We start from the raw sequence: 25,338 nt of genomic DNA on the forward strand, positions 1-25,338 counted from the left end.
TGCTTGTGTGTGGTGGGTTACGCGCATGCGCACTCTTTCGCAGTATCCCAAAGTTTATATTCATTATATTCGATTAGTTGGTATTGTTCCTGTTTCCTGAGCTCCATTATCATATTATACATCATGAGTCGAAGGTACGTATCGACTAAAAATGACCAATAATATTAAAAATGACTTGATAAATAATAAACAACCGTAAGGCCTTGGACCAAGCCGCAGTGTGTAAACAGCTAATAGCTAACGCTTTTTTTTTTTAGCTTGTTAGTTAAAAGAGCTGTCCTTTTACTGTAGAACTACCATTTTAAATTGCCATTGCTGTCGGAAAATTAGTGTGTCCCCTGTCTTAAACATGTCTTGTTGGTTATATATGAATTAATGGAAATTAATCAAACAGCTTGCGATGGACTGGCGTTCTGTTCATGGTGTATTTCCGGTTGTGCCCAAATGTCCTGAAACAGAGTAAAGTGCTTACTGAAAAACAAATAAAGCGAGATTCTCTGATCATGTCTGCTTGGACATGTGTTAGAAATGTTAAAGTTTAGACTCCAGATTTCCCCACAAGATGAACTGCCAGTAAGTATCTTTTTACAGGTAAAGGTGTGTAAGTAAACAGTGGTAAAGTGGTACAGGTAAAGAATGGGAGTCTGGCTGTATTAAAAGCAGGGTTAGTTGACCTTCATGACCTTTCTGCAGGGTTTTAAGATGAATGTATTGTACAGCAGTTCAGGACTGGGCGTGGCTGATGATTACACAGGTGTGAGTTACACAAGTTCAGGTTTCTATTCAAGCAGTACTCTCCCACTTATTTTCTCAAACACGATCCTTATCTGCTGGTGCAGAACATGCCCCAACAGGCCCTTTGAACCTTTTAGTCTCTGGAGTATGGCAAAGGCAGTACATTACTGAGGGCTTTACCTTTAGGGCGTTTCAAAGATCTCAGACTACAGTTAAGTTAATAACTGAGTTACAAGTACTTAGGAGTAGTGCAGTATGCTATTGTGACAGTGTGTCATTTTAAAGCCAACTGAAATGCTTACATTTTTAACATCTTAGACTAGTAGAGATTGTGACAAAGCAAAAATGTTGCTATGAATTACACGAGGTTTAAAGTGCGCCTGAAATCAGTACTGGTGTTTTACAGCTTTTCGTGCTTGTCCCCTAGTGTTACGTAATGATATATCGAGAAAAAGTTTTGGAGATGTTTTAATTTTGTAGTTTGTCACGATTGGGAAAATGAAAGTGTCATCCTTTACTAGTTTTCTGTTTGTCCAATTAAAATAGTAAAACTTTAACGTGTAAGTAATATCATTTAATCCAATTGCAAATTAACTACAATTAATGTTGTAGATTCTATGTATTTAAATTTTTTACGTTTCAGTCATTAAGCAGAGATGACAGATGCTAATACAAACACCTGGAACACACTGCTGAGTTACGGTTTGATTTAACGCTGTGTAAGAACCTAAATAAATAAAAGTGTAGACAAATATTCGTAATTTTTTAGTCATAAGCTTACCGCTCAGATGCGTCAGGTGTCTCCCGGTGACATCCGTATGGCTCTGTGTCACCATCAGCGCTTCTGAAGCTCAGCCTCGGCTCAAACGTGTACAACATAACTCTGAAAAAAACATGACATGTTGACATCCAGGATATCATCCTGGTTAAAGTGGACAGGTGTGGGTGAAGGCAGTGGTGAGAAATCCTCCAGAGCTGGGGGGGAAAGAAAAAAAAAAAAAAAAAAAAAACACTCTTTTTATAAACTCTTCACTTTTCTCTATATTTAGCTAGCTCACTAAGCTCTTGTCAAGTTTGTTTAGATTGAGCAGGGGTGTGGTGTATCTCAAATGCTATTGGCTGTTGTGTAAATCAGTCAAGCACTTCAACACAAAATCACTGACTCCCTGTTTTAAAAGGAAATACATCAAGATACAGAATCAAATCATGGCTCCCAAGGCATTTCATGGGGACTTTATTTGATTTGTTTGCGCTAAATTATCGAAGGTCCCCTAAACAGGCGATTTTTGGAGTGGTTTCCCCAAATTGAAGAATTTGAGCCCTTGCACAGACACTGCAGTGGAACTGTAACATTGGCTTGTACTGTTAACATAGCATAAATTAATCCTGCAATTCCACTTTTCTTTTTCCACAGATGTTTCTTATTCTTCCTTGTCCAGCTGCTGATACACAATGGTGAGAGCTTTACACACCTCTGAAAACAAACAGTAGTGACTTCATTGATAATACACAAAGTGATAATGCACAAACAACGAGGAAGGTTGTTAGAAGATTACGTCTACATTTTATTTCTTGTGTGTGCACCTTGTTCTTTCAGTGTTGGCGCAGAATATAGCATACACATGTAAAACCGTTGTAGGCGGTACGGTCATCTTACCCTGTTTCACCAAAAACGCTGCACTGGTTGGGGATGTATTTTGGCGATATGAAGAAAGAAAAGAAAACAAAGCGGTGTTTGATATCATCAGTGGTAAAGAAGATTTTCAAGACCAGAGTCAAGAATACAGAGGTAGAGTTAAAAGTTTTCCCACTGATTATGCAAAGGGAAACTTCTCCATCCAACTGATTGATGTGAAGCTCTCTGACTCAGGAACCTACACCTGCATCATCCCTAAATCCCCCCCGAACGTACTGCTGATTGTTGAAGGTTTGTATGAGTCACCTTTTCAATAGCACACAATCACAGTGTGTTGATTCTAAAAGGTAGTGGTGTTAATCTAAATAGACCTTATAATGTTGATTATTATGGAGAATTCTGTAAGTTTGGAACTGTGGCAAGTGCAAAAATGGTTTATGATGTGTGAATCAGTTTGAGGCAAAGGAGGAGGCATTCATTCCGTGTTTAGTAAACAGAAAATGTGCAAGATACCCAAATGAAGTCGAATTTTGTTTCTATGACTTGCACTACAGGACCTATAAACCCAAAACACAAATATGTGCCATGTCATACCCCATAGTAGTGATGTGTGCAGAACAGTGTTTGTAATCCCTCTCGCGTCTGCTCCCAAAGTTGTTCTTGCGTGTACCTGCCTGTGAGATTGAATTAACTTAAGCGGGCTTTACCCTGTACGTTTTTCAGCTCGGTTTTGCCGTCGCAGACAGAAATTGCACATTGTAAAATAATTCTTTGGTCGTGAATTGCGATCAGCGTTCTTAGAAGGTATAACATGATTTAAGATGTCCAACAGCAAAGTTCTGGCAGTGTGAGAAAATTTTTGATGAAAATCTCAAAGTAGCACTGCTATGACACTCATCTAAAATCGACCAATAGGAGGACGGCAAACACATGGGACAGCTACAAATACGGTAGTGCCAACAAAAATGTTTTGTTAATTAATATAATTAATGTTTAATGATGTGGCACAACTTGCAAGGCACATTGTTTCCACAATGCGTTGTTTTTTTTTTTTTTACCAGAGTGCTGAATGAGAAATCTCACCAGATTCCACTTGCAGAAAGTGGAAAGACTAGCTCAAAGTGTAAAACCCTGTATTTGATTTATATATACACCTTAAGGTTGGAATCATTCACAAAAAGAAATCTTCTCTCTTACGATATAACCTAGTATGAAGTAAAAACGTACAGAGAAACACATCAATTTAGCTATCCAACTAATGTACACTCTGTGAAAAATGCTCGTATCAAAAGTAAGCAGGGTATTCGATGGACTCGCTGTCACCTGATATGACAGAATTTGAAGTACCAAAAAAAAAAAAAAACCCCAAAGAAACACACCAAACATGCTAAGCTCCCTAAAAGATGGGTATCAATATCTACGCAACTGGCTATCAATAGCTACATATTCCACAACACAGATGGCTGTGTACCATTTCCTAGCGTGCCAATTACGGAACAAACAAATTCCTTACCTGTTCAGCTAAAGTTAATGTCACTTCTTCTCTTATAATTGCTTTAGATAAGACTCTTTTACTCCCTTGTTTGGCTTGCCGTCTCTTGCCGCTGTCTCAGTGCCAAATTTCCTTCGGGCTATGGTAGAGTATGATGTGTGTCATATGTGTACAAAGGTCCTGCCAAATCCTTCCCCAAAATGAATCACTGCAGCTCAGGAACAATGTTTTAGAAAAGTTTTTTTCTCACCTCAGCTCAATATAGAATTTTTTTTTTCTCCCAAGTTTAACAAACCAGTCTCCCGCACTGCAGGGTCAATATCCAAGTAAATTATTACAACTACTTAGATAAGACCAGTCGTCTTGTCTGCTTTGCTTTTTCACTTACACATCCAGCTGCTAGAGTTTGTGCGTTTTTTTAATCTCAGTCACACAAAGTAATTGATTTCTTTCCTTGATTGTTTTTGCATCCAGAAGAAAAAAAACAAATTACTGACCCAAAAAATGGTGATGTCACGAGAGGAGCAAGCAGCGTGTTCCTGCTGGGGTGCAGTCTACTGTACAGCTTGGCCTTTTGAAGACAACACGAAGCTCAACTTGTATGTAAGCACCGCTGCAAGAAAAACAGGAAGTTGTGAGGCATACCTTCGCACAAACCTTTTCTATTCTCCCGCTTTCACATTACCAACAATCCGGACAGAAACTGCTATCTAGTTCATATTTTGTAGGCTGTTATTAATATTTAATAAGCCAACATACACAGTACCCTCCGAAAGTATTGGAACAGCAAGGCCAACAGGGGTGAAGGTAACACAATCCACCATTCGAAAAAGAATTCAAGTGCAGAAATATAGAGAAACATCTGTCAATCATGTCCCAATATTTTTGATCACTTGAAAAATCAGGTTCAAACAAAAGGTGCCATGTTCTAAGTTGTTTAACACATTTAGATGTAAATATGAGGAAATTAAATCTGAAATTCTATGGTATCATATTCATCTTTTGATCTCAAACCCAAATGTCTTCACTGTATAGCAGAAACCTTAGACTACAGCTGAATGAAATTATTATCAATGAAGTTATTCTGATTAACCCTAAATAAAGATCAGCTGTAGAATCTGTAGTATTTTCTTCACATCTTCTTGGTTTCATCTGACTGCTGAAGCCATGGTCTGCAAAGAGCTGACAAAGCATGTACAGTATCTCATTTGTTGAAAGGTATCAATCAGGAGAGGTGTATAAAGAATTTCCAAAACACGAGATGGAACACTGTAATGGCCGTCATCAACAAGTGGAGAAAATGGAGCACCACAGCGACATTAGCAAGAACAGGACGTCCCTCCAAAATTTACAAAAGGACAAGACAAAAACTTACCAGGGAGGCTGCCAAAAGACCTATGGTAACTTTAAAGGAGCTGCAGGAATATCAGGAATATCAATCTCTCATATTCTTCACATGTCTGGGCTATGGAGTAGGGTGGCTAGACGGATGCCCTTTCTTGGGCAAAAAAGCACATCACCAAAAGAACACCATATCCACAGTGAAGCATGGTGGTGGCAGCATCATCCTTTCGGGCTGCTTTTATCGAGGTGGAGGGACTCATGAATAGTTACAGATACTAGTCGATTTTAGTGAAAAACTTTCAGGTGTTTGCTAGTAAGCTGAAGATGAAAAGGAATTTCACATTTCAGTATGACAGTGACCCAAAGCGTACATCCAAATCAACAAAGGAATGGCTTAACCAAAAGAATGTCACTGTTTCTGAACGGCCGAGCCAGAGCCCAGACCTGAATCCAACTAAAAATCTGTGGGGTGACCTGAAGCAGGCTGTGCCCAGGAGATGCTCTTACAATATGACGGATCTAGAACATTTTTGCAAGAAAGAGTGGGAAAATATTGCTAAGTCAAGACGTGCCATGCTAACAGACTCTTAGCCAAAGACTGAGTGGTGTAGTATAATCAAAAGGTGCTTCAACAAAGTATTAATTTAGGGGTGTGCACACTTATGCAACGAGGTTGTTGTAAGTTTTTGATTTTTCTTTCTTCCCTAAAAAAGTTGCTGAGTGTTTTTCACTTTATTTGTATACTTTGCAATTTCACACTAAAGATCGGAAAAGATCTGACATGATTTATCTTAGTTTTATCCTTTTGCTTCACAAAAATCTGCCATTTTAACAGGGGTGTGTAGACTTTTTATATCCACTGTATGAATAATATTGCTAAGTACTACTATTACTACTACTAATAATAATAAGTTTATTAACTCTATGCTGTGCTATTTGTGGCTATGAGCAATCTAGCCATAAAGCTCACCTGCCCAGTCACTTTTGGTGTGTGGTTTTTTTTTTATTTATTTATTTATTTATTTTTATATCTGATCTGTACAGTAGCTCCACCTACATAGGAGTAGGCTAAACCATATACATCAGCCACCCAACAAACATTAATCTTCATAAAGTCCTCATTCACAATTCCATACATTTTAAATTCCAATGAAATACTAATTATTCTTTTGAGTGACCAACAATTTTAAAATATTGCTATTTGACAGATCCATTGATTTTCTTGCCTTTTTAGATGTTGTGCAATCATGGTACTGCATGCTCATTTCCCCTTTTAGCTCCATACAGTGCACCTAGTGGTCAAAAATGGGATCCACTACGAGCGCTAATAGAGGCTCATTAAGTAAGGTAGAATCGCAAACAAAAATCTGCACACACAGTTACATACACTGATCAGCCATAACATTAAAACCACTGACAGGGGAAGTAAGTATCGTTGATTATCTCGTTGCAGTGGCACCTGTCAAGGGGTGGGATATATTAGGCAGCAAGTGAACAGTCAGTTCTCCAAGTTGATGTGTTGGAAGCAGGAAAAATGGGCAAGTTTAAGGATCTGAGCAACTTTGACAAGGGCCAAATTGTGATGAGTAGAAGACTGGGTGAGAGCATCTCCAAAACGCAGGTTTTACAGGGTGTTCCAGGTGTGCAGTGATTAGTACCTACCAAAAGTGGTCCAAAGAAGGACAACCGGTGAACCAGCGAAAATAATAAGTGATACAAACAGTGAAACTTCCCATTGTGGTTTTACTAAATATACACTCTCTTGGAACGTTGCTCACCCAATCAAAATACCTGAACTACTTGGTTTGTTTACACCTGGTGTGTGTATACTATATATCTATATATCTACACCGATCAGCCATAACATTATGACCACTGACAGGTGAAGTGAATAATATTGATTATCTCGTTACAATAGCACCTGTCAAGGGTTGAGATATATTAGGCAGCAAGTGACCGGTCGGTTCTTGAAGTTGATGTGTTGTGGTCCGATAAATCACATTTTCTTTTACATCATGTGGAAGGCCGGGTGCGTGTACGTCGCTTACCTGGGGAAGAGATGGCACCAGCATGCATCATGGGAAGAAGGCAAGCTGGCGGAGGCAGTGTGATGCTCTGGGCAATGTTCTGCGGGGAAACTTTGGGTCCTGGCATTCATGTGGATGCTATTTTGACACATACCACCTACCTAAACATTGTTGCAGACCAGGTACACCCCTTCATGGCAACAGTATTCTCTAATGGAAGTGACCTCTTTCGGCAGGATAATGCTCCCTGCCTCACTGTAAAAATTGTTCAGGAATGGTTTGAGGAACATGACAAAGAGTTCAAGATGTTGACTTGGCCTCCAGATTTTCCAGATCTCAATCCAGTCGAACATCTGTGGGGTGTGCTGGCCATCAAGTCCGATCCATGGAGGCCCCACCTTGCAACTTACAGGACTTAAAGGATCTGCTGTTAACATCTTTGTTCCAGATACCACAGCACACCTTCAGGGATCTAGTGGAGTCCATGCCTCGACGGGTCAGGGCTGTTCTGGCAGCAAAAGGGGGACCAACACAATATTAGGCAGGTGGTCATAATGTTATGGCTGATCGGTGTATATCTATGTATACAGTACAGTGCAAAAGTCTTAGGCACCCTATTAAGTACAAACTTTGTTATAGATTTTTATTTTATGACTTCTACATTATTGATTCAGTTCAAAAACAAAAAAAACTTTGTCAGTAAAGAATGCAGCAGATTCCACTGAGACACATTTCAGATAAAAACATAATGAAGGCTGCTGGGTTTCGCTGCAGAAATAAGAAGCGAGTCGACAGTCAAAGTCTCCAGAAGAACTGTGGCTGCTTCTGCAAGATGCTCAGTAACACTTCCAGCTCATTTCTTTATAAAACTGCAGACACTGCACCTGAGAATACTGCTTTATTTTTTTAAAAGCGAAGGATCGTCACACCAAATATTGACTTTGTTTCATTTATTACTGTTTACTGCTCTTTATAGTATTTTTTTAAATGTAGAAAAATTTAATTTCCTTATTTTTGAAGGCATCTTTGCTCTACAGCATTTCTTTGCATGTGCTAAAGACTTACCTCCTTCTTAGTCTTTAGCACTTTATATAAAATATTTCAGATATACAGACAGCCACCCTGTTTTAAAAAAAATTATCAAGCATATTTAAGGAATACGGAATGAAAAACATTTTATTTTAGTTTTCACTGTGTTTACGAGAACAGCATGATGTTAATTGTACACCATCATAATGAAATGCACAGAATAGCTAATTTGTTAGGTACACTTACCTTGTATCTACACTCATAGGCCATTACATCAGGTATACCCGATATACAATTACTGACTGTAACACACCTTCTGTTATGTCCATTTCATCTAATCAGTATCTAATACAATGTCAGTTCAGTGTGTTGCCGCTATTCTAAATACTGCAAGCAGATACAAACATGCCGGAGCTCAGAGTCAGAGTCAAATTTGTAATAATAATTTGACTGGCAAATGATAGGTCCAGTACTTACCATGTTTTATTGCTCATCATTCTTGTATGTGTCGCTGTAGAAAACCTAGTAGTAGTTAATATTCATGCACTTTGAGGTGTCACTAAAAGCTCCAGTTTTGCAGTGTCTTGTTTGATGAGAATTGTGTTCTGTGATCTGTAATGTGCTTCTGTGGTTTCCTGTATCTCCAAAATCAAAACTCTTCAGAGCCAGAAGCTCATGCACATCAAAGCTTGCTTGCAGTTTACTTCCCCTTAGGGTAGGCAAGTCAAACTCGCTTTCTATCTGGGCCACATCAGGGTTTTTGTGAGCCCTGTAATCATCATTTTGATTCCACACCCAGATATATATATATTTTGACACATGAGCCTTAAGGTGTATCATTTTGAATGAACTGGTTGTGACTTGTTGAATTTTAATTGACTCTGTTAGATTGAAATGTGCTTTTGTAAGCTTATAAAACGCTACCAAGCATTTCACTACAATCAATATACTGTGTATATTCACTAGCTTTTTTATACTAATATCTCCAGAAGTTCTTTACAGTGCTTCTAAGGCCTGCTTTAGTGACATTTTCACAAGAACATTTCTCGTCAAGTTGCTGTCTTGGTCTGTGTGCGAACATCGGCCCTCGTTTATCGAGCTTTGCCGCTTTGTGTTTTACAGAGTTTGTGGGCAGTTAAATCAGCTGTAACATGAACACACTTGGTGCATTACTGATTCATTCACTTAGTGAAACTTTTGTAAATCTGGTGAGTGAACTTTACTAAATAATTCAGAAATGAGGCTTATTTGCCTTCACTGGTAATCAGTATATTTAATTTTATTCATTTATTTTTTGGAGTGATATTTCATTCATTTGACATTCATGCATTTGATATTGATATTTATTTGTCATAAATAGATGGTATTAATAAGGAATAATAAAAAATACACAGGTGAAATTTCAGTTCTAAGGTTCCAAATAAGCCTTTTATGCCCTCTAGTGGACATAAGCGGTATTGTCACGTCTTCTCTTACTTTATGCAGTTGTCAGGCTGTGTACTCTTTTCTGCCCAATTTTACTTTTACTCTTGAAAATGTTTGCGACCTATGTGTTCCTGCATTGTATTTAATCTATTAATTAATTTATTTATTTATTAATAGCTTCTGCTGGCACTGTAGTTTCGTATTTACTTTTTACCGCCCCCCCCCCCCCCCCCCCCCCCCCCCCCCCCCCCCCCCCGCGCGCGCTGTAACACACCACGTCTGGCGTCATTACGAAAAACATTCAGACAAGAAAATACAACGGCCAGTTCTAACGCATGTCAACATAAAAGCACCCGACCCCCCCAAAAAAATAAATAAAATAAAATAAAAAGTTATCAAGAGTTACCAACTTTGAAGAAGGTACATATTTAAAAAGACAAGCAGTAAGTATAATAACCACTTATAAATGATACCCACTGGATAAGTAGTGCTTTTCTGTGTTTTCTTTTATGGCCAGAGTGGGTAAACGGCTTTGCTGCCAAGAAGTCACACAGACGGTTTGAAACGGTTGAAACTTTAAAATGGATAATAATATTTTTTTCCCCACGAGAATTGCCCATGTATTTTAGCACATTTGTAAATTACTGATTTGTTTATTTTGCAGTAATAGCCTTCTGATAGAAGTGTACTTGATAAATACATATTGATGTGTACTCTGGCCGCCATCTAGTGGGAAAATAATGTAATAAATACCTTCATGAAACTTCACAATTTACCCTTTACACAATTTAAGATTCAAAGGTTTTATTTGTCATGTACACACTAATACAGGGTACAACGCATAGTGAAATGCTGAGTGGTTGACTGTGCAGGTAAGCATAAAATATATTATGAATAATAGAATAGAATTTTTTTTTTAAATCCAAGAACAATGAAGAAAGAAAATGCAATAAAGAATAGAGTTTAAAAAAAAGAAAAGAAAAATCAAATAAGGTAGGAGAGGAAGGAGTGGATTAGTCTGCCATTTGCAAATTGTAGTGGTGTGCAATGAGCTTAAAGAAAAATTTTGAGGATATGCATGTGTGCGGGTAGCAGGCAGATAGTCTAAAATGTAGGTGTACTAAAGTGACTTGTGCTAGTAGTGGGAGTCCAGTTAGTGGGAATTCAGGGTTCTAATGGCCTGTGGACAAAAGCTCCTCCTGAGCATTTCAGTGTAGGCCATCTGGTGCAGAGGCGTTTGCCTGACCTCAAAAGTTTGAACAGCCCCGGCCTGGGGTGGCAAGTGTCCTTGATTTTCAGGGCTCGCAACCTGACCTGCCTGATGTAGGAGGTGTCCTATCTAGAAATATGTTATGCTGAACATACAGCTCTCTGCAGGGCATTACTGTCCTGGATGGAGCAGTTGCCATACCATTTCAGGATGTTCAGGATGGAATAGGCATAGAATGACCTTAGAGTGTAAGCAGAAACCATGAATTTCTGGACTTGTCTGAGGTTGTAAAGTTGTTTGCTTGCTTTTTTTTTTTTTTTTTACTGTGTTCTGCGTGTGGGGTGACCAGGAAAGGTCTTTGGTAATGTGCACACCAAAGTATTTGAAGCTGGTCACCCTTTCCACAGGAGCCTCTTTGATAATTAGAGGGGTGTAGTTTCCATTCTGCTGTCTTCTGAAGTCCACAACCATCTCTTTAGTCTTACTGATATTCAGTGCAAGGTTATTACCCCAGCACCACTGCGCTAGGTCATCCACTTGCTTCAGGTAGGCCTGCTCATCACTGTTCAAGGTTCAACGTTCTTTATTTGTCACATAAATATTGCATAGATGCGATGTAATGTATTGAAATGTTTTTCCATAGTGCCTCGTCCCACAGTGCAACAACGAACTAGATATACACATGCATAATAATATAACAGAATATAATAAAATCTAGGAGACTATATGATAATGAAGGTTTAGCAGCCTCTAGAGGAATGTAATGTAGAATATGAATATAAATAAATAGAATTTGTTTAAAAAAAAACAGATATACAGAGCTGTAGTGTGCAAAAAATTTTCTCATAGTGTAAATGATTCTGTATAGAAATATACAGAGCTTTACAGTGTAAGAGTTTTTATGTAGTGTGCAAAAAAATTGTTTTTCCATAGTGCAAACTGTTTGTGTCTGTGTGTCTGTGTGTGAGGTAGAAATATGTAGACTTCTCAAGTGTCCTCATTCAGTAGCCGGATTGCCTGATGGTAGAAACTCCTCCTGAGTCTCTCTGTGTTGGTCCTCGGGATCTGGTTGCGCTTCTTTGATGGGAGCACTGAGAAGATATTGTGTCTGGGGTGGTGAAAGTCTTTTACAATTCTCCTGGCCCTGGTCTTGCATCGCTGGTTGTAGATGTTTGTGATGCAAGGGAGAGAAGTCCTGGTGTTCTCCGCTGCCCTCATGACTCTGGACAGCACTTTCTGGTCCTTGGCCACGGTGCCTCCGAACCAGGTGGTGATGCTCCCGGTGAGAAAGCCTTCACCACCCTGTGAGAGACCTTGAACCTATCCAGACATCGTAGATGGTAGAGACGATGGTGCGCCCTTGTCACCAAGCAGTTTGTGTGAAGTCCGTGAGAGGTCTTCTGTGAGATGGACCCCAAGGTATTTAAAGCTGCTCACCCTCTCGACCGTGGCCCTGTTGATCAACGGGGGCTGTAGTTCCTCGCCTGCTTCTTCCTGTAGTCAATAATCATCCTTAGTCTTGGTGATGTTCCGGGAGAGATTGTTATTTCGAAACCATGTGGAGAGGATATTCACTTCCTCTAAGTAGGCCCTCTCGTTGTTGTTGGTGATGAGGCCTACCACCACTGTGTCGTCTGCGAACTTCACCAGCTTGTTGGAGCTGGGTGTGGCCGTGCAGTCACTGGTGTTGAGGGAGTACAGCAGGGGGCTCCAGTGCTGAGGGTGTGTGCGCAGGAGGTGTGGTTTCCCATCCTGACCGCCTGGGGGCGTCCGGTCAGGAAGTCCAGAATCCATTGGCAGATGGAGAAGTTTAGATCCTGGAGCTCTTTGCAGAGGCGTGAGGGAACGATGGTGCCGAAGGCAGAGCTGTAATCCACAAACAGCATACTTTTGGGGACAGGATTGATGGTGGAGGACGTGAAACGTGGGGACAACACACTGGTTGAGGGAGAGGTTAAAAATGGTGGTAAAGACTGGCGCTAGTTGGTTAGCACAGACTTTTAGCACACTTCCAGGGATGTTGTCCGGACCACATGCTTTCCTGGTGTTAACTTTGTGTAGCACCTTCCTCACGTCCAGTTCTGCAATGACCGGTCTTTCCTCTTCCCCAGCTAAACCTGATGGTTCATACTCACGGTTTTCCTGGTCTGTGCTGGTAACCTCAAACCGTGAATAGATGATCTTCAATTCATTGGCTAGGGAGGCACTGGCATTATTAATGGTGGGGGGCTTGGGTTTGTAGACTGTAACAGTTTGCGTGCTCTGCCACAGATGCCTGGAATCTCCCTGCTCAAACTGGGTCTAAGTCTTGTCTCTGTATTTCCTTTTGGCTTCCCTCACCATTTTCCTCAGGTTGTAGGAAGCCATTTTGTATCCATCCATGTTGCCAGTCTGCAGCCCTGCGTTGTAGGAAGCTCTGTGCGCATTCAGACCGTTCCGCACGGATCGGCCTACCCATGGCTTCTGATACGTGTGGGAATAGACTCTCAGAAACTCTGTATAACTGAGCACCGCTGCTGTAAACTCGCTGACGTCATCAGAGCGGCGCCGGAACATCTCCCAGTCTGCGTCCTCCAGCGCATCTTGTAGCGTGGCTTGTGATTGGTCAGACCAGAGCTGCGTCTCTCATGTCACCATGATGAGACCCATCATCACTCTGATAATAGAGCTGGAGCTGTTGGTGGCCACACAGGTTACACAGGACACAGCTGTTGGTGGCCACACAGGACACAGCCTTAAGGGAGTGTACTGGATGTATAGCATCCCAACTTAACCACCTGCAGTTTGCTGGTGAGAAAGTTCTGAACCCCTTTGCAGAGCAAGTTGTTCAGCCCCAGGAATCTCATCCTCATGACCAGGATGGGGGGGAACAAAGGTATTGGTGGGGGAGTGGTGGCTCAATGGTTAAGGCTCTGGGTTACTGATAAGAAGGTCAGGGGTTCAATCCCCAGTGCTGCCACTGTTGGGCCCTTGAGCAAGGCCTTAACCCTCTCTGTTCTCCAGGGTGCCATATCATGGCTGACCCCAGCTCCCTAACAAGCTTTGGTATGTGATGATATATGTATAGGTGTCTATGTATAGGTGACAAATAAGGGCTTCTTCTACTTTTATTGAAAGCCTAATTGTAGTTGATGAAAAGCAATCTCACATAGTTCCCCTTCCCCTTGTCTGGGTGGGATAAAGTGTAGTGCAGCAGGTGGGAGATGGTCACCTTTGTACTTCTTTTGAGTCTGTAGGCAAACTGGGTTCTTGTGGGTTCTTGTAGTCCTTCAGTAGCCTTTCACCTAACATCATATCAATAACATCCTTTAAAAAAAAAAACAGCCAGAGAAATAATCAATTAATTGACCGATTTATCTGTTTATAAATAGTGTTACATAAGCACAGAGAAATGACTAATAAAATGCAGTTATAACAAAATGCATAAAGTAAACTAATTCATTTATTCGTGTATTTGATTAAAATGATGGGAGAGATTGCATAAATCTGTTGCAAAATGTTTAATTTTTTATGGTTCTATCAGGTGAACCAACGTGCACCTGTCGTGATCACATCAAACACTTCATTGAACTCACATTTATCATTTTTTGGCATTTTCTCCAAGCACAAAACATAGAAAAATGAGCCATAAGAAACTCTGAGTGCTACACTGAGTACATTGACTGACGTCACGCTGCTTGTTTGATTAAAGACAACGATTTGACATCATCGTGTTGAAAAACAGTACAAAAGAAGACGCTAACTATTATGATCAACATGTAACAAAGAAATGATGGGGAAAAAAGTGCTCGTGCAGAGCAATGGCTGGTGCAGAAGGGAAAATATTGTTGACAAACGCTAACCGGAAATAAATGTTAGACTAACTACTGTTACTTTGGTGTGAGTTTGAGAATGTGTGCCTTTGCATTTCCTTATCGAAATCATTTTTATAAAGTGAGATGCTATGTATGTCCTTGTCAATGAAAAACCTTCTGTGTAAAACAACCTTACGTGTTGTTTTAGAACGTTAAGTAAGACAGGTACAAAAAAAAAAAAACTTTTATTACTATCCCTTGTCTACCTGAACGTCTACCTCGGGATGTTGGTTTGGTAACGGTTCCCTGTTTGACCAAGCAACAGGGACGCCTTGTGTATGCGTATCCTTCCTGGCAGCTTGAAGCAATCTGGCCATTTTCCTCTGATCTCGCATATAAACAAGGCTTTTCTACCCACAGAACTGTCGCTCACTTAGTGTTTTGTTTTTTTCACACCATTCTGTGTAAACTCTAGAGACTGTTGTGTGTGAAAATCGCAGGAGATCAGTGGTTTCTGAAATGCTCAAACCAGCCCATCTGGCACCAACAACCATGCCACGGTTACAGTGACAAAGATCACACTTTTTCTTCATTCTGATGTTTGATGTGAACGTCTATGAAACAAGTTAGTTCCTGTTCTCACTTACATTATAACAGCTGTAAACAATGTGTAAACAGCTATAAACGTTCCCTCACCAACCTTTCTTTTTTCCTCATGAAGAACTGACCTTACTAACTTTTACAAAGTACGCACACCTGAAGCTTATTACATAAATGTTAGGTAACCTTCTCCTTACAGAAAAGTTCAATGATTACACACATTTGTACTTTGTTTATTATTAGCCTTAGATTATGTGGACTGTCCTGTGAATGAGCTGCTATTATAGAAATGATTTATATTACAGCTGGAACTACTGCCAGAGCTGCTGTTATAGAAAATGAATACACACACTTCTGGTTTGGGAATCCAACTGTGCTGTCATGCTTGAATTATATAGTAAGATCTTGTAAAATTTCACATTAATGGAATTGATGTGAGGGTGCTTTTTTGAAGCAACTTGGAGGAGGTTTAAAAAAAAAACAAAAAAAAAAAAACAACTTGGAGGAGATTAAAAAAAAAAAGTTGTGGTCATAATGTCAACGTACACTTCCGCACACTTCTGCATCTGAACTTGAACAGAAGTGTTTCCTGACTAAATCAGACTTACTGCAGTGTGTTTAGAGCTTCTGGACAGTGTTCAAATGTCAGCATGAGGATCTTGCAACTTCAAATTTGTGAGTAGATTTACAATTTTCTATACTGTAACTGTATAACATTGTCTTCTGAACTGATTGTCTGTTTGAATTATTCTAACCTCTTGGTTTGTGTGTCTGTGTGTTTTTTCTGACTAGATCTACTTGTGTGCTGTGGAGCTGCAGAAAGTTTCACAGAGAAGTTGGTAGATTTGGGACAAAATGTGACTGTAAAGTGTGAGATGTCTGTAAGAGATGTGCACTGGTTCCTGATGAAGCCGTCAGAACCTCCACTGTTTATATTACGCTCTTTCTCAAGCAGATCCCTGAGGACAGATTACAGTAACCCGGCTTTCAGCAAGAGATTCTCACTCCAATATAACAGCAGTTTATTTATACACAATATCAGTACTAATGAATTAGGAGTGTATTATTGTATTCAAACTGGTTTACCTCCCAACATCAGCAGTGGAATCAGACTTTACACCCAGAATCATTCAGCTGGTGAGTTTACTGAATGTAAAATTATATTAATATCCTTTAATAACCATGTTGAACAGGTTTTTGATTCAAGCAACTTTTGTTTCTTTTAATTCTAATGTATAAATGGTTTGTTTTTGTACACATTTCTTCTGAGACATGCCAACAACTCAGAAACATTTTTCCTATTATTTTATAGTTCTAAAATAATAGTATGTCTTTTTAGATCAGTGGTTCTCAAAATGCGATTTTTTTTATTTGTGATTTTTTTTTTTTTTTTTAATTACAATTCCCCATTAACCAAGTTATTATATACAGTATATTATTTTCTTATTAGCCTGTTTGACTGCTCACGTGAATGGAATAGCTGTTACCTTAAATCTAAAGGGTCTGTCAGTGGAAAGTTGAATAACAGAAATCTCTGCAGTGCCAAGAAACAGACTAAATATTATTGTACACATTTAATTAATAAGCCTAATGAATTAAATCTGTATTGAGGGCGTCTGTGGAATTAGATTTTACATATAAAGTGGTACCTGTCTGTGTAAAAAGTTTGAGAACCCCTGATCTAGACCTTCAACCACATCTGATATATTACAAACTGGACAAAATCCATTGTAGATATACTGACTAGTTTAATAGAGGAATCCAAACTGTCTGATTTTGTCAAAATGTTTCCAGAGAATCAGACGTGTAAACTTGAGCAACACCAGAATCAGGAATCCAATGTACATGAAGAAAGCAGCCTCATGCCGATTCTCATCATATCAGGAATAATGAACTGTGCTCTGGTCGTTGCACTTACAGGTGGGTTTAATTTACTGTGTTATTCTGGTGATGTGGCAGTAATTGAGAATATACTGAGAGTGTACTTCTGCACAACTGAAAATACAAATCTGTAATTCTGATCACTCTAATAGTCTTAGCATTCTCTATTGACCTTAAATGAATTTACTAAAAGGTTTTCATACAACAATTCTGCACCAGATATTCAGATCTACAGTCTAGTAATTCCAAAATGATCTTTTTTTAATTGCATGCTTGTGATATATTTATGTAGGTATAACGTATTTACTGTGCAGAATAAACCTTGTGTACGCAGTAACTGTATTTGATAATATTTGGCCATATTACTGTACAATGCAGTTTCAGTTAAATTAAATAAAGGTATTTTCTCCTGTTAGATAGGCCTAGAAGTCTAAACCACCTGAAGCTAAGATTGTCTGTTGACCTTAAGTGATTTATTTGCTACAGTTTTGACACAAGTTAATCTAATTTCATCATAATAATAGTTCTTTATACAGGAGAAAATACAAGAAATATATAACATTACCATTTTAGAACTAGATATGCATTGTTGCTTAATCAGTGTTATAATTCATATAATTTATTATTAATAGTTATTGACACACAGGCCTCGTTCATACATATAATAAAGACAGATTAATGAAATCCTGACTATCGCTGGGTTAATTCTGTATTTTTATGTGTAAGTTTTTACAGTTCGTCACTGCAGAAGACCTCCAAAAACTCAAGCACAACCTCCAGATCCTGGTTTACAGCCGCATCAGGACAACACCGGCCCTGTGGTAGGCTAACTGCTCCTTCTTTAGCATTTTGTTATTGTTGTTGTTGTTGTTTTATAACAATACTTAAAATGATTTTCCAATTTGAAACTTCTAAAAATGATTTGAAGTGAATCTCCTGAGTGAGAGAGACGATAGAGAAGAGAAGATGTGGTTGTGTCAACTGTGGACTTCATTTCATTCAGTGTTGTTTATTCTAATCATTGAGATGAAGAGATAAATTAGGTATTTGAGTCGCTGTAGATGTGGGCATGGTGTCTGTTGCAGCAAAGTTGGAAAGTCCCACATGTGAAAGTTGCATTGTGCTACACAGACTGAAACATGTTAATGTGTGTGAGAAACCGACGCAAGTTGGTAAAACGTGTTAAACTCTGTTATAGAAATGCCTCGGCTGTTAAATGCCCCGATGCGTTTGCACTCAAAATGCAAATATATTCTTATATCCTTACACAAAAAAGAGTGCTAATTATTAGTAAACCTTTTACAGTTTTATTAGTTTTTGCATTTACGCTTCTAGTTCCTCACTGTAATTAATCTTACAAAAAAAAATACTTGGATGTCCACTTTAAGTACACCCAGAGATTAAAAAATAAAATTCTAGCTAATTTCCTACTATCACTGAATAATATACTCAGTAGCGATGCACTCTAAAAAAATTGTTTACCGGATTAAAACTTGCTCGCATAAAACCTAATAAATAGATTAACGTGAACAGAAAGTAATGAGGCGTAAATAAATATTTGGTATATTTGGAAATAATCCTATTACTAGTACATCTAGAAGTACTTCCATTTAATCATTTCTACACATGCTACTCCATCAAAGTATGTAACTTAATGTACTTCTTTTCCAGTATATATTAGTGTAAAAATACAAAGTAAAGCAGTTGTATGTACTGTGACCTTACTGAGGATAAACATATTATGGTTTAATATGTTAAAGTCACAGAATTGTCAGATAGAACATTATAATTCCTGTGCTGTGGTGTTTATGCAGCATTGTGGTTATATGTACAATACAAACAGCGTACACACTCGGACAGCTCTGCTCTCACTTCAGCAGTGCAGTGTGAAAAATGTGGTTTGTTGTAGAAATGTCCATACGTGTGTTTGACATTTTCACATGAATCTTACATTTCTGTATCAAGATCTTTCACACATTAATGCACTGCATTTAAGTTTTTCTCCACCACTGTGTTGCATCTTAAACATGTGAGTTAACGTGTTAAAGTTGTGCTTATTAATAGTCACATCACCTTTTTCTTTCAGTATGCTGAGGTGCAGCACACCACGAAGAACAGACCCATCAGGACGACTAACACCAACACCACGTACGCTCTTCTAAAGCCACGAACCCCTGACCCAGAGTGACTCCACACAACGCATGGACTTCATATGATGTTTCATCACATCCAGGAAGAAGCCTCATTTCTGCAGCTACTGATATATAATGGACGATTCGTAAATGAGTCATTTGTAAAATAAGATAAATTGATTCAAGCAGAAACAAATCTTTTTAGAATTTTTTTAACGCCTAAATTCATAGAAAAGGTCTAAAGTGCTTTTCTAAGTTCTTTTCGAGTTGCAAATAAAAACTCTCATTGTTAGAGTCACCTAAAGAGATGATTTGGAAGATTCAAATCACTGAAGTGAGATTTCCCATAATGCACTGGCAGTGTTTCAGTTTAAAAACTGAGGTACAGTTATGCTGCATTTCGACTTACCTCGGTAGTGTGGGATGTTGGAAGTTAAATAATTTCTGACTTCTGTGCATTCGAGCTACAAAGTGAAAAACCAAGGACTCCTCAATGCCAGCTAACTGCGATGAGCAACGTATATTTACCTATAAACCATTTAATCATTTAAACCAAAACTCATTTAAAGGTAAGAATTAGTTTACTGATGCTGAAGCTGTGAACAGCCATTTTGAGTTGATGTTACTTGCTGAACTTGGGGTCGAGGAGACGAGTCGATCAGCAGGAATTCTGAGTTGAGGGAGCGTTTTCTTTCATTTTTTCCTAGTCAGAGATTGGAAATGACAGGTTATGACCTTTAGCCAAGTGTTACATTTAAATGACAGTGTAATGAAATAAAGTGATAAAATATCTGCAGCTCGCCTGCTCTGTTTGTTATGCAGAGTTTTGACAAGCTGCACATATTGCTCTTTTCCTTATTGATCACAAACCACACATCCTTTAAAAATAGCACTAAAAAAAGCTACTTTTACTCAAAAAAATCTTTTGTGTCTGATGGTTGCATGGAACTACATACGTTCAGTGTCTGAACACCGGAATGTTATATGAGCAGCCATCTTAGACAACTTGGAACCCTCAACCGTCTGACAATTTTTTATCCTCGAAAGGTTAACCTCAACTCTCTATCAGAATCGTTAAATTACATCACTACACGTTTTTCATAATATATCACCTCTATCATTCTGTCTTTCTATCAGCACAACCCACTGCATGTCAGATAAAAAAAAAATTTCTATCTATGTTTGATTTCAATATTTCCAAAAATAAAATCACATCAACGATTTCCTAGTTTTAATGTCACACCTTGGCGAAGTTTTACTGCATGCAATTTTAGTATAACGCCTCACCCATATACCCATCAGTATCAGATATTATGGTCCAGTGTATCAGGAAATAAAAAAAAAACAAACAATAAATACAGATGATTCAACATGTAGCTCGATCAGGAAAACGATACACAGCACCACACGTGATCACAACACTAGTGTGAAGATTTCGCACAATTCCACAACTAAAGCCAGCGTGCTATTAATGAATGCTAAATACATACGTCTCATTCACTCGCTCATCCGCTGTATACATATATAATCATTTAGATTTTCGATAAAACAGCAGGCATCAATAAATATTCTTCATCCTACATATTCACAAACTGACATTGTAGAGGTATATACACAATAAACTCGATGTATGGGATGGATGGAAGTGAGAAACCTGTATACACACACACACAGACACACAAAATACACAGCAACACTGACGGAATGCACGGTTAGTCCATGCGGATCTTCTGATTGGTCATCCTGTAGATGATGCTGTCGTAGCCCGGGTCCATGTTCCACAGGTTGTACGAGATGACGATGACGGCGAGAGCCAACACGATCATGAGCCACAGCACGATGTTAAACACTACGGCGTATTCAAAGTTGTACTTGTAGGCCAGATTGTAGGGGCTTCCCGGGTTACTCTGGAAACAAACAAGTTCATCAAAACCATTTAGGGTTAATGTGGGCTAACATTTTGCTTCATTACAAACCCTCTTTTGGTTTTAAAAGGATGGTGTGATTTACCAGACAGACACAGAGTGCTTTAATCGCCTAGAATGATATCAAAAGGGTGCATTTATTTATGAGCATTTATCTTAAAGCTCTAAATGCTAAGCAGAGCTTATCGTAATAACAGAATTAGTGTTAAAGCTTTACTTCTGACTGGACACTCAAAAGTAAGTATGTCTTCAAAAGTGTGTTTTGAAACAGATGTGAAAACACGAAGCAGGTTCTCATGTTACTGCACTGACCACGTGTTGGAAAACGTGGGCATGCATCTGCATGGTCGCAGCAGATCAGAGCTGCAACACACCTTGCAGTAAACATGCCTCCGAGTGCATGCAAGCTTTTGTGTCTTAAATTAAAGCAGAAATGAGGTCAGCTTTGTTGTGGGTTTTACATATTAAAGTTATAGAAAATGAAGAGAAAAGAAACATATGTAAGTGTGTGTTTGCGTGTGATGTGAACTGCTCGCTGTGGGTTTAGCATGCTCTGACCATACGTTCCTATTCACATCTAACTAGCCACTTCCTATTTATGCGGTTACTGTGAGGTGCAATGTTTCCAAGCTCCGAACCATCTGAATCTTCACGTGCAACTTGACTGCAACCCATAATCACACATTTTGTGGGTAATTCCACTGCGCTAAATTAAGCACCTGTGCTGAACTTGGTTAGTCGTCTTGCTGAAGTACCATGCAAGCTGGGCAGAGACATGTGGGCGGAGCTACAAAACAGTGCAGACCATCGATTGGTCGAATGTAAGAGTCAAAGACATCTTGATTAATGGTTGGAGTCACTTTTTCACAAGCATAAAAATATTCAGTAGTGTAGAGGCTATATACGTTTATAAATGATTAAATCAGAAATATATAAGAAATAATAAGAAAATGTAATGTTTCAGATTCATTCTTATTTATTTATCTACATCACTGTTTAGCTACAGATCTTACATTTCTTCTATTATCCAAATCTGCCATCTTCTAATTAGAACAAATCCTAAATATCTTCCTGTTTACTTTGTGCTGTTCATAAGGTACAAGACCTGAACGCGCTACCTACTGACCTCGCGCATAGCGTACAAAGATATTTGAGATTCAGCCACAAAAATATGCATGACTGCTTGTGTGCATTTTGTAAGGTTTGCACTCAAACACCTTCATTTTCAATGAAGATTAAAAGTATTGGCACCCTTGGCTGTGTTTGGCCAACCGTTATGTGAAAGTTTGCTTTAAATTTACATGCCGCCATTAAATCTGTCTGCTGCTTACTTTCACTGTAAGACGGAAACTCAGCAGAGTTTTAACATCAAATCAAACAGATGGTCTCAGAATGGTTTATCTGAACTACGAGTGGTATTTCAGATAAACTGCCTGATGACCTCCAGAGAAACTCCTCCTAGAGTTACGACAGGAAAGTGAGACGCGCTCAGCTGGGATAGGAGAAGTCCTGGGATCAGGTTTGTCTGTGAGCCGCACTGTTTGGTGTAGCAGTGATAGACAGCTTGGTGTACGTGTCCCACAATGACGACACCACAAAAAACACAGTTTCCAGAATGGTTACAGAAGCCCCTCCCCCATAGTGGTGAACAGCGGTCTTATGAACTTTCAGACACGCTAGAAAAGTCTTTATTCACCGCTCCCTTAAGGCCACACAAACTAAACGCCTAATTCCCCTGGTTCAGAAGTCTCACTAGTCACACTTCCTAGTCAGTTTGTCTTGGCATTGTGTTGCCACTAATTTGCTTCAGTTTGGGAGCGAATGTTATTTACTCTTTTTGACGCTTTCAAGGGTGTTTGTGGCAAACGTGACGGCTTGCACGTGCAGGTTTAGGAAGAGCTTCCCCCATTCAACCACATGAAGTAGGATCTGAAAGCATGTGGTGTGGTTTTTCACCTTCTGCAGCGCAGCTACCAGAATCTCTCGGGCGTCCTGGAACTGAGGGGAATCTGTGCCGTAGCGCCGGGCGAGCTCCTCCATACCGGCCAGCTCCAGAGAGAACAGATCAGGAGCCTGGTCCTTAGCCAAGTGCTTGTGTCTCATCAGCTACAGAGAGAGAGGGAGACAGAGAGAGCGAGAGGGGGAGGGGAGGTTGAGAGAGAGAGACAGAAAGAGGGAACATGAAATGGGCACCGTCTGAGACAGAGCAGGGGGGAAACATTAGTAAAATACAGAGATGAAAAAAAAACAAAAAAAACACAGGAAACCATGCTAAGAGTCTTATGACCATAAAAATAAAGGAAGTTTATAGAGGAAGAAAATAAAGGAAATAACTGCAGGGGAAGTCCTCAGGTGAGGTGAACCTTCAAGGACACTCGTTTACTTAACAGACACTGACATCTCTATCTAACTATATATCTATCACTCTACTTACATCAATACGTTTTTCTACAGTACAGAGAAAATGTAAAAAAATTCCAATGAAACAGAATGTTTAAAACAAAGTGGCTTTGAATCACACTGATGGGCTTCGACTCTATACTTTCTTAAAACCGCATCAGGATTAAAACGCTCACGTTTTCCAGTGGATAAGAGGAGACATTAGAGGGAAGATCTAAACTGTCAATGCCACGGACGGCGATCAGGGCGTTGGCATGAGGACGCTGGAACAGGGATCCTGCCGCTAAACCCGGCCAATCGAGATCCTGCACACACACACACACAGAAAGAAATCACTTGAATATCACTTTAAATCCTACAAGGCCAATGCAAACAAGGCCACGGTATTTACAAGCAAAATCATTTTCAATGTTCTTTCATCTAATAGGAAGTGTGGAAATCAAAACCAGACATGAGCAGATACAGTTACACACATGTAGCTAAAGAAGCTCCTCAGAGTTTGACCAAGATATCCATCTTGACCTTCTCACCTAACTGTAGTGCACTGTGTTTGAACAATAAGTGTGAGATGAACACATAACACAAGAACATGTCAAGATTAAATGTGCCGTACAAACTTATAGGGAAACAACCGTTGGTTCATTTTTAACAGTTTATATCCGGCATACCTCGTGGACTGAGAGTCACCAGGTCCGGGATCTTCTCTCCAGCTAGCGGCCATTTTGCCGACATGAAGTTCACATACTGGGGGCTACGCAGCACCGTCAGCTGGTCTCCAAAAACACCTGCAGAAAAAAAGCTCTGATTAGGCTAATAATACATTTTATGAACTGTCTATTATAGATTAGATGTTTATCTATACATTATTTTCACGGACGCAGTATTTCCAGGCATGATTTGTGCTCCTTAAAACAAAAATCTTCTGGTTAAATATCTTCCAAAAAAGCAATCTAGTCTTTAAAGGAGTTCTGTCAGTCCCAGGGTCTCTCTCTTTCTCTACATCTGTCTCTCTACCTTCTACAGGCCCATTTCTAGTGCTAATAACACATTAAATCGCTTATTAGATGGTAATTAAATGTAATAATCATTTTAACAACACCAGAAAGTCCAGAACAGTAAGAGAGCTCATGATCAGACCTAACTGAAGCCATGTCACGTGACCAGAGCAGTCACGTGACACTGCATCCCTTTCATTACACCGAATGAGGTTCATATTTGGCTCTTTAAGGTTTAAAATTGTATTTATTGTTTTTTTTTTCTAAGTGTTACAATATAAAAATGTCCATTTTAAAAGTATTTGTAGTCAGTAAAGATATGAGCAACGAATATTTAATCTAAAATCCCAATATAACCTTCTTATTTACTCTATAGTGCACTGTACAGGTTGTAATGCATTATCTCTTTACATATAGATAACATGTAGTGCACTTACATTGGGAACATGAAACTATTTGGGATTTAACCCTTCATTCGGTTGTATTAGCATCCTATGCTAGCCTGAAGGTTCATCTCATTTACACCCTCTGGCGCTTTCATACATTTAGACGTTTAACGTTTACCTGCTGAAACCGCGAGTGTAACGAAAACCGACGCGCCGTTCATCGCCCCTCGAATTTAAAGAACTAACACTTCCTCGCGCACCGACAGCTAACCGTTTCTGCGCTGTGCGTGATGACGTCGATCACTACGCAGTACGTGCCGACGTTCA

The 25,338-nt window shown here is 39.3% G+C and overlaps 3 protein-coding genes and 1 long non-coding RNA gene across 6 annotated transcripts; 2 read left to right on the forward strand and 2 right to left on the reverse strand.

Annotated features, from left to right (window-relative positions):
• On the forward strand, window positions 1-4,986 carry LOC113547627 (T-lymphocyte activation antigen CD86). 2 transcript variants are annotated; one of them, XM_026948050.3, is made up of 4 exons: window positions 1-134; window positions 2,150-2,190; window positions 2,333-2,662; window positions 4,338-4,986. In XM_026948050.3, exons 1-4 carry the CDS (start codon window positions 124-126, stop codon window positions 4,439-4,441), a joined length of 486 nt encoding a protein of 161 aa, XP_026803851.2. In that variant the 5' UTR covers window positions 1-123; the 3' UTR covers window positions 4,442-4,986. The 2 variants fall into 2 exon arrangements, with proteins under 2 accessions (XP_026803851.2, XP_053085568.1); XM_053229593.1 differs by having other exon boundaries at window positions 4,341-4,986.
• Window positions 128-4,342, reverse strand: LOC128317480 (uncharacterized). Its single transcript, XR_008301009.1, has 3 exons — window positions 3,885-4,342; window positions 1,517-1,710; window positions 128-449 (listed from the first exon to the last, which is right to left on the reverse strand). It is a non-coding gene; the product is annotated as an uncharacterized LOC128317480 (long non-coding RNA).
• A 4,964-nt stretch (window positions 4,987-9,950) lies between the features above and the next one.
• LOC113547638 (uncharacterized) lies at window positions 9,951-20,101 on the forward strand. The gene is made up of 5 exons (XM_026948066.3): window positions 9,951-15,967; window positions 16,085-16,429; window positions 17,087-17,212; window positions 17,900-17,994; window positions 19,260-20,101. The coding sequence occupies exons 1-5, from the start codon at window positions 15,943-15,945 to the stop codon at window positions 19,359-19,361; spliced, it is 693 nt and encodes a 230-aa protein (XP_026803867.3). The 5' UTR covers window positions 9,951-15,942; the 3' UTR covers window positions 19,362-20,101.
• Window positions 20,102-20,237: 136 nt separating this feature from the next.
• On the reverse strand, window positions 20,238-25,309 carry LOC128317463 (renin receptor-like). Of its 2 annotated transcripts, XM_053229480.1 has the most exons (5): window positions 25,190-25,309; window positions 24,299-24,415; window positions 23,807-23,935; window positions 23,187-23,336; window positions 20,238-21,212 (listed from the first exon to the last, which is right to left on the reverse strand). In XM_053229480.1, the coding sequence occupies exons 4-5, from the start codon at window positions 23,331-23,333 to the stop codon at window positions 21,018-21,020; spliced, it is 342 nt and encodes a 113-aa protein (XP_053085455.1). In that variant the 5' UTR covers window positions 23,334-23,336; window positions 23,807-23,935; window positions 24,299-24,415; window positions 25,190-25,309; the 3' UTR covers window positions 20,238-21,017. The 2 variants fall into 2 exon arrangements, with proteins under 2 accessions (XP_053085455.1, XP_053085456.1); XM_053229481.1 differs by lacking the exons at window positions 24,299-24,415; window positions 25,190-25,309 and adding an exon at window positions 24,104-24,124.
• Window positions 25,310-25,338: the final 29 nt, after the last annotated feature.

Source organism: Pangasianodon hypophthalmus, chromosome 25 (genome assembly GCF_027358585.1).
Source record: "Pangasianodon hypophthalmus isolate fPanHyp1 chromosome 25, fPanHyp1.pri, whole genome shotgun sequence".
In the NCBI taxonomy this organism is placed as follows: Eukaryota; Metazoa; Chordata; class Actinopteri; order Siluriformes; family Pangasiidae; genus Pangasianodon; species Pangasianodon hypophthalmus.